Source organism: Desmodus rotundus, chromosome 9 (assembly GCF_022682495.2).
Source record: "Desmodus rotundus isolate HL8 chromosome 9, HLdesRot8A.1, whole genome shotgun sequence".
Taxonomy (NCBI): Eukaryota; Metazoa; Chordata; class Mammalia; order Chiroptera; family Phyllostomidae; genus Desmodus; species Desmodus rotundus.
In genome coordinates this window covers 16,751,008-16,768,781 of record NC_071395.1, presented here as the reverse complement: position 1 = coordinate 16,768,781, position 17,774 = coordinate 16,751,008, and the positions used below count along the sequence as shown (strand labels likewise).

The following is a 17,774-nucleotide window of genomic DNA, read 5'->3' as shown; positions in this document are numbered from 1 at the left end:
GCAGGAACACGATCACAGAGTCGATGTTCCCCTTTTACATCCGTAAGTGGCCGGCTTGGGCAGAAAATGACACCTCAGATAACAGGACACTGGGGGTTGTGCCACCCACACCCCCAGCCTGGCTGGCTGCTGCGGCGCGACCCTGGGCTCCCCAGCGGGCCCACAGTCCCGCATTTTCAATGCCACTGCACTGAGACCGTCCTCATTCGTAGGGATAACACGCACGCTTTTCAGCAGGCCCGTTCCTCCGTACCTACCTGAGCCCACACCTGACACTGCAGGTCTGGGTGAGGCGACTTCAAATCTGACCACCAGCAAGCTCTGGAATCAAGTCATCTGGGCAAAGGGGTGACAGACACGTTCTTCCTGTGACATTCTTTGGCGAGAAGTCGGCCAGGCTCCTCCTGTGGGGAAGAGAAACACACAAGGCCCAGAGCAGACCCCTAAAAGTGAACTCCGTGTCCCAGGGCATCCAGATCAGGGATGAGGGAGCACCTCTGGTGCCACCGTGGGCAGGGTCACAGCCAAGGCTCCTCCAGGACCAGTCTGAACACCAGACCTGCCACCTTGAAGCCCATCTTGACCCAAAAGAGATTAGTGCTGAGGCCTAAATAACAGGGAGCTGGGTGGGGAGTCAGGGGGTGGGGGTAGGGGAGTGAGAGAGGTGAGGGGGGTGAGGATGGGGACAGAGTCCCACAGTCAGGAGGGCTGGCCCCATGGGACTGCTGCTGCTCACTCACAAGCCACTGGGGGCAGTGCCCAGCCCTGCTCCAGGCCAGGGTCAGCAGGCCCCGGGGGAAGGGCTGGTTCAGGAGGCTGGGCGCCCTCCCAGACCTCAGACTGCCCCACCCCGCCCCACCCCGTCCCGTCCTGTCCTGTCCTGTCCTGTCCAGTCCTGTCCCAGGGGAACACAGCCTGCTGCAGACAAGCTCAGCTCCTATTTAGTAAGGAACTCCACCTGTGAGCCTGTGCCTGCAATGGTAGAAAATACACCTCCATCTGTTGGCCGGCAAACCCTAACACGTTACAGAGGGAAGCAACTCCACCATCTCCCCACGTTAGGACACACATCACGTAGTAAATTACATTTTATTTCATTTACAGCAACCATGGGGCAGAAAGGCGGTGACTGGGAGAGAGCGGACAGGTGAGAAACACCGAGGGGAAGCCTGTTATAAATAGGACGGTGTTCTCGAGGGGGCAGTGCGCAGGGGCTCGGCGGAGGCCGTGGGGGAGGAGCACCTGTGGGCTTAGACCAATTCACCACCTGGACCCGGCCGTGGCTCATGGGCCAGAGCCAAGCGCAAACACCATGTGCGTACCGTTAGCGTCTCAGCAGCAGGTGGGCGGGCAACTGTCCGGCAGTGTGGTCGCCAGTGGGGGAGGGCACAGCAGCAGAAGGCCGCCCTCCCTCCCACTCTCTCTAGAGCCTGCATAATCAACAACCCCAAGTCCCGGGGCTTGACAAATGCAAAGTCCACTGTTAATCCTGACGTTCTTCTCCCCCTCCACAGACCTACACAGTTCTGGGCAGTGTGTCCCCTCCCCACCCACCTCTAGGAGTATGTCCCCCTCCCCATCCCTGGAGTGCCAATCCGTGATCTGTAATTCCCGTGTGTCCATGTGGCTGTGAGTTCCGCCTGGGAGGAAGTTAGTTCTCGGCCCCTAGGGAGGTCCTTGGGTGCCAGGGTGTGGGTGGGGCCCTCCCAGGCCAGGCGCTAGAGTAGCTTGACGTAATTCTGTGGAATCAGCCCCCTCTTGCCATTCAGAGTCCCTTCTAGCCAGCCAGGTTCCCTCGAGGTTTGTACTGAAAGGGAAGAGAAATTACTTTTTACCAAAATGCCCCCCAGCGCGTGCTCCCCGTTATTCGCTGTACTGCTGTGCTTCATAAAGGCTCAGCCCACAGAGAATGTGCCTCAGTGCGCCGGGCGCAGCTCCGAGGGCAGCAGCGTGCTCTGTCCACAGCTTGATGCATCAATCTCGTGGACGCCCTTGAGGTTTAGGGTGAAGGATATGATGCACAGGGAGCTTGAGGACCTTGTCCAGAGTCACACAGAAAGCGGACTGATCTCAGACAAAACAACTCCGGAGCTGACAATGCAGAGCTACCTGCTATCACCCTCCCCTCTTCCCAAACACACCGAGATGCCAGTATCCATGTGTGCATGTATGCGTGTGCATGTATATGTACACAGGTGTATGTACATGTGTGTGTGAAAAGACACACACATTTTTTAGAACCCCTGCAAGTCACTAAGGACTGTGGAAGCGGAGAGCTCCAGGTTCCAGGGTCAGACACTGCCGTCCTTTCCCTTGCAGACAGAGCCGGACTGGACGGAGGGCCTGACTGTCCTCTACAAGTCTGCGGGCCCCGAGGGGTGTCCCTGTGCCCAGTGTGGCTCTGACTAGTCTATGACCTTGGGGTAACAGGCACAAGGTCAGTATGTAACCCCATTCTGGCTATTAAGACATGAGGGCAGGAAAACTAGGAAAAAAGTTCCAGAAAACTTTTCTCACTTATTTAAAAAGAAATAAGAGGAATGCAGGTGGAGGCACCCCTTCTGCTGGGGTTGAGGGTGGCCCCAAAGCCTGCACAGCCACTTCCACCCCACAGGGAAAGCCAGCCGGTACACAGTCCACCCGCTGAGACAGCTTCAGCAGAGGTGGAAACACCGTGGTCTGGGAGAACGTGAACTGACCAACCCAGAGCTCTCCACTTCCAGACTTACTGCTGTATGAGCTAATCCGTCTCCACAACTCAGTTACCCACTACATTAGGTTTTGTTTCCATGGCAAAGAGCGTCCTAATAGGTGCTCCCTCTCCCAGGGCAAAAATCTCACACACAGCACCGTGGGAGGGATTTCACAGGCTCCGGGACAAATCCAGCCCCACGATGCGAACATTCACCATTGCAACTCAAATGGGTGGGCTTCAGTGCTGCCACCTCCGCGTCCCCTTCCGCACGTGGTGTGCCAACATGCAACGGGCCTGGGGCAGGGCAACCATGTTACCATACTCTCCTGGCAAAACCTTAAGGTGGCACAGGAGTGATCTGGCTTCTATCTACTCCGAGAATACAATTTCTGCACAGAGCATAATTCTGTCACGTGAAGGGTGTCTTGTTGTCGTCGTCTGTTTTCTGACACTATCAGGAGTCCCTGGGTCTCACAAGTGCACATCGCATATACAGAGAAATCTCTTCTAAAAGACACAACTTGCTTTCTGAAAAGAAACAATCACCAGCAAATGCCACATGACTGACAATCTACCGCTGGGCATTGTATAGATATGTTCCGTGCACTCCCAACATCCTGGCTAATCAACTATTCCAGCCCGAGGACCTGAGGTTCTGTTTCCCAGAACTCCTTTGGGCAGCTCCACCCACACACTACATCACTGTTTCCACAGCAACCAATGAATTCCATCATGAGCCCGACTGGAGAAGAAATAAATCAGGAAGTGGGGGAGACATACACTCAACCAGAGGATCTGTGAAATACCAAGCCGGGCACAGCTCCTAAATGCTCGTGTATGAATATGAAACGCAAATAAACTCTGTGCCCCCGTTTCAGTGTGCAAAGTCGAGACATATCTAGAGAGTCACGCGTCATTCAAATCAGCAAAAATCATAGAGCACTGGGGTAGTAAGAGGACTATAAACCAAATTTTTCCTACAATAACACTCTCTGTAACTCGTATTTGGCAACCCAAAGCCTCTGGGAGGCTTGGCTGGGGACTCTGGGAGAGGAAACCAAAGGATGCAAATCAGAAACATTTCTCAGCACCAGTGGCACTAGCTTCCCTACATCAGGAGAAAGGAGTTCTCAGTGAGGACCCACAGGAGTTCTAAGACTTGGAGAACACCCAAGCTTAAGGCAGAGGTGATGGGCCGGCCTCCAAGACACAGCCTGCAGACACCCAGGTCCCAGCAGCTGAATGGGCTGCCTCTCCCCTGTGCGAAACATCACGGGACAGGCTTGTGCTCCTGATAGCACCCCACCAGTGACCGCCTGGCCCAGCCCTGCCCCTTCTGGGTCGTAGACAGAGTCTACCCTGTCACAAAGCACTTACCATCCTCAAAAATCGCTCCTATTTCAAAAGATAATTCGGAGCTGTGTTCTGCTTCGCATGGATACACCGCTCGAGCTTTCCGGCTGCTGACGCTGAGAGGGGACCGTGAAAGACACAAGTTAATACATGGGGAAACGGGGAGACAGAAACCTCACCTTCCTGCCACCCCCCATTCCCCAAGTCTCAGTTCTCTGTCACTGGCGGGACAACCTCCACAAAAGACATTGGAAGAGAAGCGAGAATTAGGCAAAAGTACAGCACTTGATTTTCAAGTCAAGGGTAGGTTTCAAATTCAAATCTTTCTTAGGGAGCCTCAATGAAGAGCATTCCCTGAACCTCTTCACCCAATTCTCCTCTCTGCCTGGTGGGACGCCCTTTCCCAGCATCCTCAGCACTTTGGTTTACCCACGAGGAAAAACACCCATGTCTGACACAGAAGACCCAGCCGTGAAAGACAGACGCACACGCATACTTAGTGTCTCCAGTGATGCACTGTGGACTCTGATCCGTTTGGACTGACAGTCGCTTTCCGTGCCCTTCCGGAAAGGGGCTTGTTGTTCCTACTTGGGTCTTTTTTGTTTAGACCCCCTCATGCCTGCCCCCCAAAAGGCACAGCAGGCTCAGCACTTCTCTAAATGTCCTATGCGTCCTGGTGGGGAAATGGCATCCGGGGGAAGCATGGGAACCCCACTGCGAGCCACATGCAGACCAGAGCAGGGGAAGCGCCCCCACCTCGCCATTGTGGGGAAGCCACTGAGGGCAGAAGAGCTTCAGCCGGACCCCCAGGAGGAGGGGCTTGATGAAAGCCGGCACCACTGGCCCCTGCACAACTAGCCATGGAATGGTCACTGCTGTTTCCAGTGTCCAGTTAACCTTCTTTAAAACAAAGCATGCGCTGTCTGTTTATGGATAAAAAGTTCTTCCAGAATGAATGAGTAGTTTCCAAATTGTACAATCGGCACCAAGAAGAGTAGGTTCGAGCAGGTGTCAGATATGGTCAACTCCTGAGAATGTACTTGAACCGAGGCTCGGCCCTGAGACAAGGGCGTAAGTACTGTCCAGGAGGCTGGAAGAGCCTGAGCCCACATTTTCCAGCAGAGAACGCACAAACCTGCTCAGGTGGATGAGCCCCTTCCATGGGCTGCCACCATATTCCACCTCCTATCCCAAACCATGTACCTTTCAGGTGGCTTGTCCGCTATGGTGGTGGGAGGAGAGAAAAGGCAAGGTGATGACTTGGGTGAAGGTGGCGTAAGAGCTGGGCTGCAGCTTGGTGTGGTCGGAGACTGCGGGTTAAGCCACTGGACCATCGACGATCGGGTCTGGCTTGAGCTAAGGGCAGAAATTTGAAGAACAGGATTTAATGGTATAAAGGCCACAGAACACCAAACACATGGCACTTCCATCCTAAATAGCTAGAATGATCGCTCCCTTGTCTCTCCCGACGACCAGAAGGACAGAGTGCTCTCCACGGGCTCTCACATCCCCAAGAGCCACACCCCACACTAGCGACGCATCGTGCTACTTCTCCAGGTTAGTGGAGAAGGGCTAGTCTTGTGCAACCTAGCACCCCCGAGTTCACTCATTAGAGCACCAGAATCCAAGTGCACAAGGCAGCTGCCGAGACTATTGAGGTGATCGTGTTTTCTGTTCACAAGGAAGGTCCAATGGACCCGCAGTCAACACCGTGACCTACAGCTCCAAAATTTCAGTGTGCGGCCCTTCAATGGTTGGAGCTCTCTTACCCAGTCATGTACACGTAGCAACTCAGGAAAAAATTGCCACTGGGAATCAAGATTCCTCTAGAGAGGAGCAGACTAGACTTCAAAGGAGAGACCAACAAAGAGCAAAAATCTTTGGTGACCTGAACATTCCCTAATATCTGCAAATTTAAAAAATTAATGCAAAGGGTCAGTGAACAGACTTCTGGAAGGGCCTGTAAACATGAAGAGAGAGTGCAATAGGTACGTGCTGGCCTGAACGACATGACTCTTCAATCACCTCCAACTGCAGGCATGTGATCACGGTTTCTGGAGCTCCCTGTAGAAGCCCAGTGCTGAAAGTACCGCCTTCCATTCCGTCACACTTTCTGCACAGGTGTGTTCAGTATCTGCTGCTCTCAGATGCTCTTCCCCTCAAACTCGCCCCCTTCGGCTAAAACCAGTTTCCATGAGCAGCTGCCTGGCTGTCCTTCCACATTCCTGAGCCTAACCTTTGATTCTTTCTTCTCTAGCAGAACTAATACCACGCACTGGCCGTGTTTACTTCAAATAGTTCCCGGGCTGTCTCTGTCTACCTTCTCGTCGTTCTCAAGAGACTCTTCTCCTTTTCTCTGCCCCATGTCTGTTACCACCGTGGTCTCCTGGCTCAGCCCCAGCCCATTCCTCCGATTCTGCTGGCTCAATCAGCCATACTCAGCCCCCTAAGCCCCGGTCTACCCAACCTGACTCCCCCAGAACCAGTGCGCCTCCCACCCGCCCTCCAGGAGCGCCCCTTCCCCAGCAGACAGCCTGTCTGCCTGCAACTGTTTGCCTGGGTTCTACACACAGTCTGCCTCTGTTTCTCCTCATCTCTCAGCCTCTCCCACTGCTCTGCCTGCTCGAGTCTGTCCCTTGCTCAGCTCAGCTCCAGGCTGGCCTGTCCCAATACTGCTCCTTTGGCCTTTAAGTCACAGACCGTCCCTGAAGGCCCATCACACCAGTAAGTAGGAGGGCAGGGTGACACGAGTTGCTCTGTGAGGGTTTCAGGTGGTTCTCTTGCCTTTGGCTCTTTCAGTTGACCTCACAGGGCCAGGAGGAGCGCCGAGCACATGGCCTCTTCAACCATCATCCGAGCATCCAGTTCAGATGTTCTCTCACTGGAGCTGGACTTTATAAATCAGGTGCCTGAGATGTTACACTATTGACTTGAGAGATATTTAGTACACAGAAGGTTCTCTACCCTTTCACCAGGAAAGGGGGCGGGGGATGCGCTTTTAAAAAACATTAGTCTTTGAACAACTTATTTACAACCCACCATCCAGCCGTTCATTTGGAAGTCATAAAAAGCAGCAAAGAAACCCATAAATCTCGAAGTGATCTGTATCCCCAGCAGCCAAAATCACTCCAATCTTGATCCGAAAATGAACCTCAAAGGGTGTCTAATCGGGAGGGGAGAGGAAGGGACGAGTGAAGCTCGGACAGAAAATTTAGGACCGCTGTTAGCCAATCGCCACCTGATCTCCCAGCAGTTATTGGAGGTGCTGGGTCAGCCGCGACGGTGAGAGCAGCGGGGTCACCACACCCCCGGCAGCTCTGTCTAGTCATAAAGAGTCAGGCGATTACGTGATGGCCGTCCATCTGCGCAGAGGGAGGACAGTGACGGGGTGAAGATAAGTACCCTTGCGGTGTATGTACAAGGCTCTTTAAAAATTTAGAGCATGAATTTTATAGCTATTATCTACTTAACCATCACATCTTTCTTTTTGTTTTTTAGTTGCTTTTGTTTTTTATAAAGGGAAAATACCACTTTGGGAACGTGAAAGAGCTGTCGGAACGGCAGCTGCACAAGGTGAGGGCCTGTGGGGCTTTCTCCGCGAGGTCCCAAAGCAGAACCCAGAGTCGGCAACCCCCTTCCAGGGTCGAGTTCTCAACCTTCGCCTTTCTGTTTGTTTTCTGCGATCTTTTTCTTGTCATTCAACATATCAGTGTGTTACGTAACCCAACACTAACCGACCAGTTCACAAGACAGCCTGTCAGGCTTCCCACTTAGACTTGAATCTCTGTAGGTGAGTCCGTGGGTTTTCCCCACAGTATCTCAGAAGCCTCAGCTAGTACTTCTCCAGGTTCCAGAACTCCACGTGGCCACAAACACTGAAGGCTGGCATATCCACAAGAAGGAGCAAAACTTAAGCCTGGAAGTTGTCTCTGGAGATGAGGCATAAGAAGTCACATGGAGTGTCGGAGTCCTATGAAAAAGGAGACCCACGGAGCAAAACAAAGTTTGGGAAACAGAACGGAGTAGCTGCTTGGATACAAGGGGCGTTCAAAGGCTTTTCCACTGGGGAGGAATGGGACGAGGCAAAAACTGGTTAACTAATACATTCAAGACCTAAAAAGGAATTCTCACCTTCAGCCAGTAGAGGTTTGGATGATGGTACATTTCATAGGTGTCTCCCAAAACCAAATTGCCTGTACTGTTTGAAGCTAAACACGAATCTGTTTATATCAACCGTCTCCTCCCTTCCAGAATTTGGACAGGGTTTTTGTTTCTTTCTTTCTTTGTTGTGGTTTTTCTTTTTGCAGGCGTGTGTGCACGTGCCGTAATAAGTGGCAAAAATGTTAAACAATTTAATTATTTAAATTATGATACTTATATTTTCTCAAAAAGCAATAGAGGAAAATATTATTCTTACTAGAGAATTCTGATATTATCTTTATTTCTCTTCTTTGATTTAAAGCATTTTAGAGGGATGCCAGGTATTTTGGAAATGGCAGCCCACAGCAGAGGGCTGAGAGTTTCCTCCACCTGGGCCCCAGGGGAGAATTAAGCCCTAAGGCACACGTAGCAAATGAGCACCTCTCCTCCACACCTAGAATGGCTCAGCCACGATGTGCTGGGAGACAATTCTCCCTGGGTCTCTGTGTTTCTGCATATATTATAAGCAGAGCCAAGGGCTGCCTTTGTTCTATGTTATCTTTTCAAAGATGTTTGTAGACCAAACAGCCTGTGTCTTTCCCTGGAGCAAAGGGTAGGTTTTACTGCCCATCATAAAAAGCTCTGGGTTTCCTACACTCTGGGCTCTTCTCCCATCACACTCCTTAGGGCATCACCTCAGGGAACTGGGACTGGGAAGTGACACTCCAGCTATTGCTGTGACCAGTAGGGTCCTCTGGCTCTGACCAGGAGTCCCTGGTCCTCCACCAGCATCCGTGAAACCACCGCAGGCAAATGCGGTGGCTACAAGCAGAGTGCAATCCCAGACTTCACACTTCCCGACGTTAACACCCGTGGGAGGACTGAGGAGATAACTCCGGTCATCCTGTGCTCTGTGGTCCGAGGAGAACCCTGGCTACGACAGCCTTTGGGCTGAAGATCAAAAATGACGGTGACGTGTGCGTGTAAAAGGCTCGCTGCCTGCGCGAGCGGAAGGAAATGTTTCCAGTGGCCTCTCCTACCACTTCCCAACCCTGAACGGTTTTTTAAATCCACTCACTTCCTTCCTGCGGCCGCTTTAACTAAGGACTTTTGATGAATACAGCTGGTGTGGTCACAAACAACCCATTTTATTCAATGATGAGCTGCTGACCAATTATGAAAAAGTACCTAAGGGCAACATGTTTTCTGAAAGCCAAGCTGTGGTTTACGAAAATGGAGACAGAAGTCAGCTCTTCCTGAAAAGCTCAGAAACCATATTTCCCAAAACAAACATAAATTCAAGAGAAACACTAATATCTGTTTGTTTGCGTTCCTCCCAATTTCACACACTGAAGGGAAGGAATCTTCTCCTACAGCAGAGCCCCCTTCCCACTTCAGTGTGGGAAAGCCAACCTCACCACCTCCCTTTAAGGAGAAACATTTCCTACTTAAAGACAGGGACGACTGGACAAGAGGTTTACACTGGAAACACATAAAGAATTCCTGCCACTAACTCAGACACTCATCCTTGACAATAGCACCCCTACGTTCATTGCAGCGTTATTTACAACCACCAAGATACGGAAGCGGCCCAAGTGTCCATCAGCAGATGAGTGGATAAAACAACGATGGGAGGTTTACACAATGGAATGCTACTCAGCTGTAAAAAAGAAGAAAAATTTACCCTTTGTAACAGTACACACGGGCCTGGAGAACATTATGCTGAGTGAAATAAGCCAGTCAGAGAAAGACAAATACCATATGACTTCACTCATATGCAGAATCTAATGAACAAACTAAGCTAACAAGCAAAACAGAGACAGACTCATAGATGGAGAGCAGGAGGACAGCTCAGGGGCGGGGCAAGGGGTGAAAGAATGGAGCAGAAAGGAAAAAGGACTCATGGACATGGATAACAGTGTTGTGCTTGCGGGGGTGGGAGGGAGGTAGAAAGGGACTGAAAGGTAAAGGAAATAAAAATACAATTAAAAAAAGGAAAAGGGGGAAAAAAGAGAAAATACTTATACTGAAAGTCTACGTAGCAGGTTTGGCTGGGGTGGGGGGAAAATGGTGGGGGGAAAATGAAGACAACTGCAATTGAACAACAATAAAATAATTTTAAAAGGAAAAAAAGACAAGAAAAGAAAAGTCTTCCTAGCTCTTCCTGAGGCAACAGAGAAGACTCCTGTGTCCATGCGCGGCAGGGTGGGCCGAGGGCTCGGGGACAACCAGCAGGGAACAGAATACGCATCTCTGAAAGGGAGGAGAGAATCCTCCTCTGTGAGAAGCATCGCCACTCTTGCCATGGAAAACCAGGTCTGTATTTCAGGGAAAAGCCCCTGCAGCTTTTGCGGTGGGAAGGAATAAACCCTCAAACCCGTTTAGTTTGGACAGTAGCTGTGTATGTGGACACTTCACAGAGTTTATTTTTCTAAAATGAAACAAATCATCAGCAATGCTGCTTCCGATTTAAATTGTGACCCAATCGTCTCCAATATCAGACTCTACGCTCCGTGCATATTAAAAACTTTTTGGCAGCAAAAAAGCACAAACATTGCAGAACTGGGGGAGGGAGGTTAGCATCTTCACTGTTAAAATCCGACAGCAGCTGCAGAGCCACCAGGGAGCGCCTGCACGGAGCAAAACGCTTCCTGCACAGCACAGCCGGGTCAGACTCTGGGCAGTGGCAGAGAACAGGCACCCGCTTCCGGGCTCTTCCAGCACTGAGCGTAACTGAACAGGCGGAGGACGCAGAACAGGGGGAATACAAGCCAGGAAAAGAAATGGCTGCTTCTCTGAAGTGATTACATCCTCCAAACGCCAAGATACTTGAGGGCGGTTATATGGTATCGAGATCAAATCAGAAGTTTGAGCTGGAACGAAAGACTTTAAAACCTCATTTGCAAGGTCTCTGAGCAGAAGCTAGCACATTAGTGAAATGATCTTTCATTCCAGCCTGAGAAACACACAGCGTAAATCTAGAACAGCTGTCCTGGGCCAAAGTGTTTGAAAATGTTAATAAAGACAGGAGGAAATATTGCAGATCTGTATGTTATGGGAAAGCTCTGTTCAAATAAATGCCACAGTTATTCCTTAAGTGCCAGAGAGGGAGAGTGCCACAAGCAGCAGTGTTGGTTCCTGACGAGCAGACTGAGGGGACCACAGCAGAGAGAAGCAAACAGCCTTGACAAGGGAGTCGCTGTGATCCGCGGCGGGGGCCAGCAGGCCTTCAACACCCACAGGAGGGTGCCAAACAGACCTTGTCTGCACGTCATTCTCGGTTCAAGGACTCCCTGTCAGGCCCCATGCTAGGCCCTGGGGACACCCAGGGGACTATGACATCCGCCCTCCATGAGCAAAGTCAAGTGGGAGGAGAAGGACAAACGATGATCACCATGCAATGTGACCGGTGTTGCAGAGTTGCCCGCTGACCCTCTGGAGAACAGAGGAGGAAGCATCCAGGAAGGCTTTCTAGAGGAGGCCGTGCCCACCCTCGGCTGAGGCTACCATCTGTCATCAACATCGCCATCACCTCCCTACACCAGGATCCTGCCGGGCACAACTGCACGGCCCAGCACCGAGCTCAACCCAGCTCCCGCACATTGGCTCGAGTATTCCCAGCTGCACTAGCACTTCACATCACACGTGAGAAGACGGAACCTGACACAGGGGAAAGTGGCTTCCTCAAGGCCCGGTGGGTACCATGCCCTGTGTTTTGATAAGACTGCACAGAGCCCTTAGCCTCCAGTCCTTCTGAGCAACTGGGCCAGAACACAAGGAGGAGAGCGAGAGTGATGGGAGTCAGAGACCCTCGGGGCAGCTTCATGTGTACAAGGCAAGGGTGGGCTACTGAAGAATTTTAATCACGGAGATTACAAGTACAGGAAATGCCACCCCTCTACAGAGAGACCAGAGTTCCAGAGCCAGCTCTGGCTGTGCGCCCAGGTCTCAAGCTCCCTAAGCTTGTTCTCCTTTTTGTTTATAAATAAAAAGGAGGATGCTTCTCACGAGCTAGAAGCTGTGGCCGGGATGAAGAGACTGATTTCAGAGTGCCTCTCAGAGACCGGTGCACAGTCGGACTCTTAGCCTTGGCGCAGGGTCCACAACTGAAATTCGGATGAGACACAAACGTGCTGGGGTCAGCTTCCTTCGCCAAAACGAAGGCAGCCATTAACAGGCCGGTCTCTGTGAGGGTGAAAGGGCCGGGAGCGCGGTCAGCACGCAGTAGGCGAGGCCCTACTACCAGTACAAGGTATTTCCAAGTCAGGGCCTACCACCTACCTCTCTGGTTTCTAGCATGTCACCAATAACAAGTCACTTTCTTTACCAAAAAACCAGCAAATAATCCATGTCAAAGGGGGAAAACATAGATATTGAATAGATGTCACCATGAAAACAGAAAGTTGCTAAATGCAATGTAGCAGCATTCTAGATTGGAACTGGGAACGAAAGAAGGACATGAGAGAAAAACTAGTGAGATCTGAATACGGTCTGTAAGTTAACGGTACTGTACGGAGAGAAACTTCTTGTTTTAAACAAAAGCCCCATGGTGCCCTGTCAGATGTTAATGACAGGGAAGAAGGGTTTATGGGCCCTCTCATACCACCTTCATAACTTTATGTTTTAAAGATTTTATTTATTTATTTTTGGAGAGAGGGGAGGGAGGGAGAAAGAGGAAGAGAAACACAGATGTGGGAGCGATACATCAATCAGCTGCCTCTCGCACACACACCCCAACTGGGGACCTGGCCCGCAACCCAGGCATATGCCCTGACTGGGAATCGAACCATCGACCCTTTGGTTTGCAGGCCGGCACTCAGTTCACTGAGCCACACCAGCCAGGGCTACCTTCGTAACTCTTCTGTATATCTAAAAGTATTTCAAAACAAAATTTTTATTTTAAACAATAGGTTGTAAACAGAACAACCCCAAATAAACATTTTTAATCATTGAAACACCAAAGTTTTTTTGAAATGACAATCACAAGCATAAGAAAAACTTTTGGATGGTTCAACAACAACAAAATCCCTGAAGGTCACTTTTAAAACTCACCAGCACTGCCCATCTGAGAAATGGCAATTAACCACGCTTCTTGAACCTGACTTTTGGGAAACATGGGCTCTTCCAACTAGAGTAGTTTTGTTCACAGATTAGATCGAGGTCAGCCAACTTTTCCCACCAAAGGCCAGGCAGGAAATATTTTAGGGTCTGCAGGCCATATAGTAGGTCCCACGGATAATACTTGGGTCAGCCACCCTTGCGTCTAAAACAAGCAGCCACAGACGAAATGCAAATAACAGGATGGCTGCGTTCCAATAACACTTTATTTGTGAAAACAGGCAGCAGGGGCCACAGTTTGCTGACCCTTGGATTACACAGGCCAGATGAGAATCCACTGGTGGTGGAGGGTGGGGGGGATGGGGGTGAGGATGACTGACAGCCAACACCCCTGGGCTTGAGAAGCCCCTGCTCCTGCACCCTGCTCCATCTTCTTATGTTCCTGGGTGCCCGGAGCCAACCGGCACACGCCCAGGCCCTGCCTACAGCAACAGGTCTCCTGGCCCACTGCGGGGTGGGGGGGGGGGGTGGTCCCTCCCCAGCAGGAGGGAGGGAGGCAGGAGGGAAGCAGCTGGTCTCTCAAGCTAGCATGTAAACGCAATAACTGGTCACCCTCAAGATAAAGATGTCTTTTACAGGGGACTGGGTGGGGAAAGAAGGGCACCACAGAAAATTAGCCAGACACAGAGAAGACAGAGCCTTTCGAAGGAAGACAGGGCCACACGGAACACTCATTCCTCGGCTTGTGGGATGCTCAGGCTCCTGGGTGAGTGCCCTCCTTCACAGGAAGGAAAGGACGCCACTGTCCAGCCAGCTTACACCTGAAAAAGGTCACTCCTTGGGTGACCACTTTCCTGGGTTTTGCTATAAAAGAACTGTCTTAGAATCACATCTGAACAATCTTTCACTCAGAGTGCCCGGTGAATCCCATTTGTCTTCCTGCCAGACAATCCCTGTAGAATCAGGCAGGAGGGCTGAACCGAGAAGGAACTGTGGCTTCATTTCAGAAAGTGATGGGGCTTTGGAAGTCTCTGCATTGCGGTCCTGCGGGGTAACCGACAGGAATGCTTCCACCAGCTCAGTTCTCGCGTGGAGAAGGGCTGCCAACCAACGTGAGAGGGCTGAACACGCCAAACAGGCTGCAGGTCGGAAGGGGCACACAGTCACCCAGCTAAGAGAAATCCTGCAGCTTCTTACCAAACTGTGTTATGGGTTACCCATTGTGACAGCTGAACTACCCATAGTACTCAGAACACATAGAGCTGGCAGGGTCCCCGTGAGAAGCCCAGGCTGGGGGCATGCAATAGCCAAAGGTTCTGTTCCCAAAGGCTTCTACATAGTGGATCTGACACAGAGAAGCTAGGAGAGGAGCCCCAGGCTGAGTCCTCCTGGAAAATCTACAGTAACTTCTGGAAACACCACCATTTCGGGTCAACATCTACGGCCTCTGCAGGACTGGAGGGGTGATCTCCCTGAGCTATGAGGGGGGGAGATTATATAACGGGTGAACCAAGAAGTCGGTTTGGGTTAGACTAAGAAGATCAAGTTAGGCTCTCAGAGGGAAGGGGACTGTAAACTGGTGGCCACCCAGAGCTCCCTGGGGGACAGGGGTTGGTTTTATTACATGTGGTTCCTTGAAATCTCACAACAACCCAGAGGGGCGGATGTTGTTATTCCCCTTTTACAGATAATCTTGCTAAAGCCTTGGTATAGAGGTTTTACCAAGATGTACAGAGGCCCTCAAGGTTTTAAGAAGCAGAATAAGGCTGCACAGCCCAGCCTATATGACTCCAAAATCAGTGCTTTTCCACTCTAAACTGTCTTCCAATGTGCACAGAGCTCGCCAGGGCCCACACTGCATTTCAATATGGAGACAGAAACAGCCAATCCTTGCCCAGCAAATGATGAATTACAACAACAAAAACCAATGAAACGAAAAAGAAAAACAAGATCAGGGAGAAAATAAATTTTCTGAGTCATACGCAGAAGAAAAGCTACTATAAAATTCAGATGTGTCTCTTTATTTTGGAAAGTCGACTTTTCATTATGGGGCTTTAATGAACATTCTGGCTTGAAAACAAAACCTCCAAATTTCAGACCCTGCAGTTACAACACAGCAAAGGAAGATGTGAATTAGGCCACACGTAAGTGCCAAGTACACAATAAAAATACCAAAAATACCCCAGCAAGACACAAGAGACGTGCACGGAAAGAGAATTCAAAGAAATACATGGGACGAACGTCATACCCCAAAGAAATGAATGTGAACAGACTTTTGTGGTCCATGGCCAAGTACGTGGGCCCTACGATGAGCTCCAAGGGCTAGAGGGAGACAACGGGGTGTCACGTTACTCAGAGAAGATTAGGGTTGCTGCTTTGTGACAAATATCAAATTTCCAAGTCTCTTGGCTCCGTTTTGAGGGAAGATGCCCTCATCCCCAAATCTCCGCCAAAGGTGCTGGATGATGAATGGGCAGCAACCAGCTGCAAGTGTTTATTCCCCAGAGGTAAGGATACACCACACCCACCTGACTGCACGTAGGGTCAGGACGCCCTCCTCACAGCAAGGCGATGGCCAGCTTACAGCTGGTTAGCTCGCTGGGTCTCCAAACTGGGGGCAGCCTACCATGTGAACGACGCTCCCCACATGCAACCAACTTCAATCCCCACCGGAAAACCAGTCTACGGGAGCCGTGACCCCTGGGACAAAGACATCAACTCCATCTGTGCCCCTTACTACTCCTGTGGCTTGGGGCAACGTCCCTACCCTCTTAGTGCCTCAGTGTCCCTCTCTTTAAAAGTAAAGATACATGTAACCCACCGGGTTGCCGTGAGAATTTAAATGAAATACCATTTACAAAGCAGCTAAAACAAAATCTGGTGGGGTCCAATAATGAACACTCCATGGTGTTTGATCCCATGGCGAGAAACGCCAAGAGGGTAACGACAGAATCAAGCCTTCTCTGCAGCCTCTAACCAACCAGCCACTGCTGAAGCGAAAGCTTCTGCCAGCCTCCAGCAGGAAGTCCAGAAAAGAGCTAACCCCTGAGCAGAATTTTCAAGGCTCCTGTTGGCTCACATGCTTCTCCTGCTTATCTGGCCCTATTCTTCCTCTTACTTGAGCTGTTTTAGACCTCAAACTTGCTGAACCCACCAGCAACTTTGCTGCTCGCTTAGGTATGGGAGAGGGAACTGGCTTCCAAATCCTTCTTCACAGTACCCAGCACCAGACGGTACCGTCCTCCCAAATCAAAGCACTAGCTCTACTACAGACCTCAGTCAATATCCCACCGCATCCCAACCATAACCGGGGCCTATCTGCACCCTTATTAGGATGTGATCTCCGTCCTAGCCAACGAAGATGCTGCAGGTGCCTGGCTGGGCAGTTCGTTCCTTCGGGGTGAGTGTCACCCTCTCCTGAGCTCCTTTAAAATCCGCACAGCTTTCCTCCCCTTGGTCCAAGAGCAACATGTGTTCATTTAGTCAAGTTGGCAATAAAGCAGATGTGCAAAAATAAAAATTTTTCATATAAGTTCTCTGTTTTCTCTTCAAACAATAATCATAACAAAAGAGGTAAAAATAGAAGCCACCACCTTACAGTGTGAACTGACCGCCCTGGCCCCACAACGGTTGGGAGCCCTTGGGTAAAGGAGGGACAGAGCTGACACACGCTCCCGGATTGGGGGGTTGGGGAGGAAAGACAGAAAGGAAGTGAATACAAGGTATGCCCATGGCTGCTACCTTATCATTTCCAGGTGTGAGCCAAATTTCACAGATGTGTTGAGTATGTGAGATGATTTTTCTGACCTTTAGACAAATCACTCAGGGCATGTCTTGGTATACGAAGCCACAAATCAAATTTAAAGGGTACTTCCGGAAAAATTCAACCACTTCCTAAAAAGCAATTATGCAAGCAATAGGCAAGTAATTTGAAACGCCGTAGTTGTCTATGGGAAACTTCTCTTTGCCCAATTTAAAGGAAGCAAGTTCTCTATTTCCTGAACAAGAATAAACATGGTCCCAGCAAGAGCACACACAGTCTAGAGATGACAAGCACGAGGCTGGAAATGGGAATGGGATTTTAAGCAACCGATGTCAATCTGAGTAGGCAGAAATCTGCTGCACAGCAGCAGCTCGGGGTGCCGCCTGGGAGAGCTGTGCTGGGAATACCTCGACGTGAGGATAAACCAAGCCAGGGCTCTCCTCCAGTAAGAGAGCGCAATCTGCCAGCCGGAGTACACAGTGAGCTGCACCTCGGGGTACCGACACTCCCCACTACGAAGACCTGTTCTAAGAAGCCCCCCATCCTTCTGTGCCTCCAGAAGAGGAGGCCTTCCTTTTCATTTGAAATCTGTAGAGGAAGCCGATAGCAATGCCTGCTATTTCTTAAAAGAGATTTTCTTTTGTGGCAAGCAAGTTAAAAGGATTACTTGTCAAGGACCTGCTCCTTCACTTACAATGGAAGAAAACCTGTTTAGAGAAAACTACTTTATTGGGGGAAAAAAATGACTCTGGAACATTGGAAATA

The 17,774-nt window shown here is 50.4% G+C and overlaps 1 protein-coding gene across 3 annotated transcripts in view; it reads right to left on the bottom strand.

Annotated features, from left to right (window-relative positions):
* Window positions 1-1,072: 1,072 nt before the first annotated feature.
* ARHGAP10 (Rho GTPase activating protein 10) overlaps window positions 1,073-17,774 on the bottom strand; it is a 242,196-nt gene continuing 225,494 nt past the window's right edge. For 2 of the 3 annotated variants that reach the window (XM_024568805.3, XM_045202557.3), the window contains 3 exons: window positions 5,252-5,404; window positions 4,073-4,164; window positions 1,073-1,807 (listed from right to left, as the gene is read on the bottom strand). In XM_024568805.3, coding sequence (XP_024424573.2) covers window positions 1,719-1,807; window positions 4,073-4,164; window positions 5,252-5,404 — 334 coding nt within the window. In that variant the 3' untranslated portion in view covers window positions 1,073-1,718. The remainder of the gene's footprint in view (window positions 1,808-4,072; window positions 4,165-5,251; window positions 5,405-17,774) is intronic. The other variant, XR_006656673.2, reaches the window with a different exon arrangement.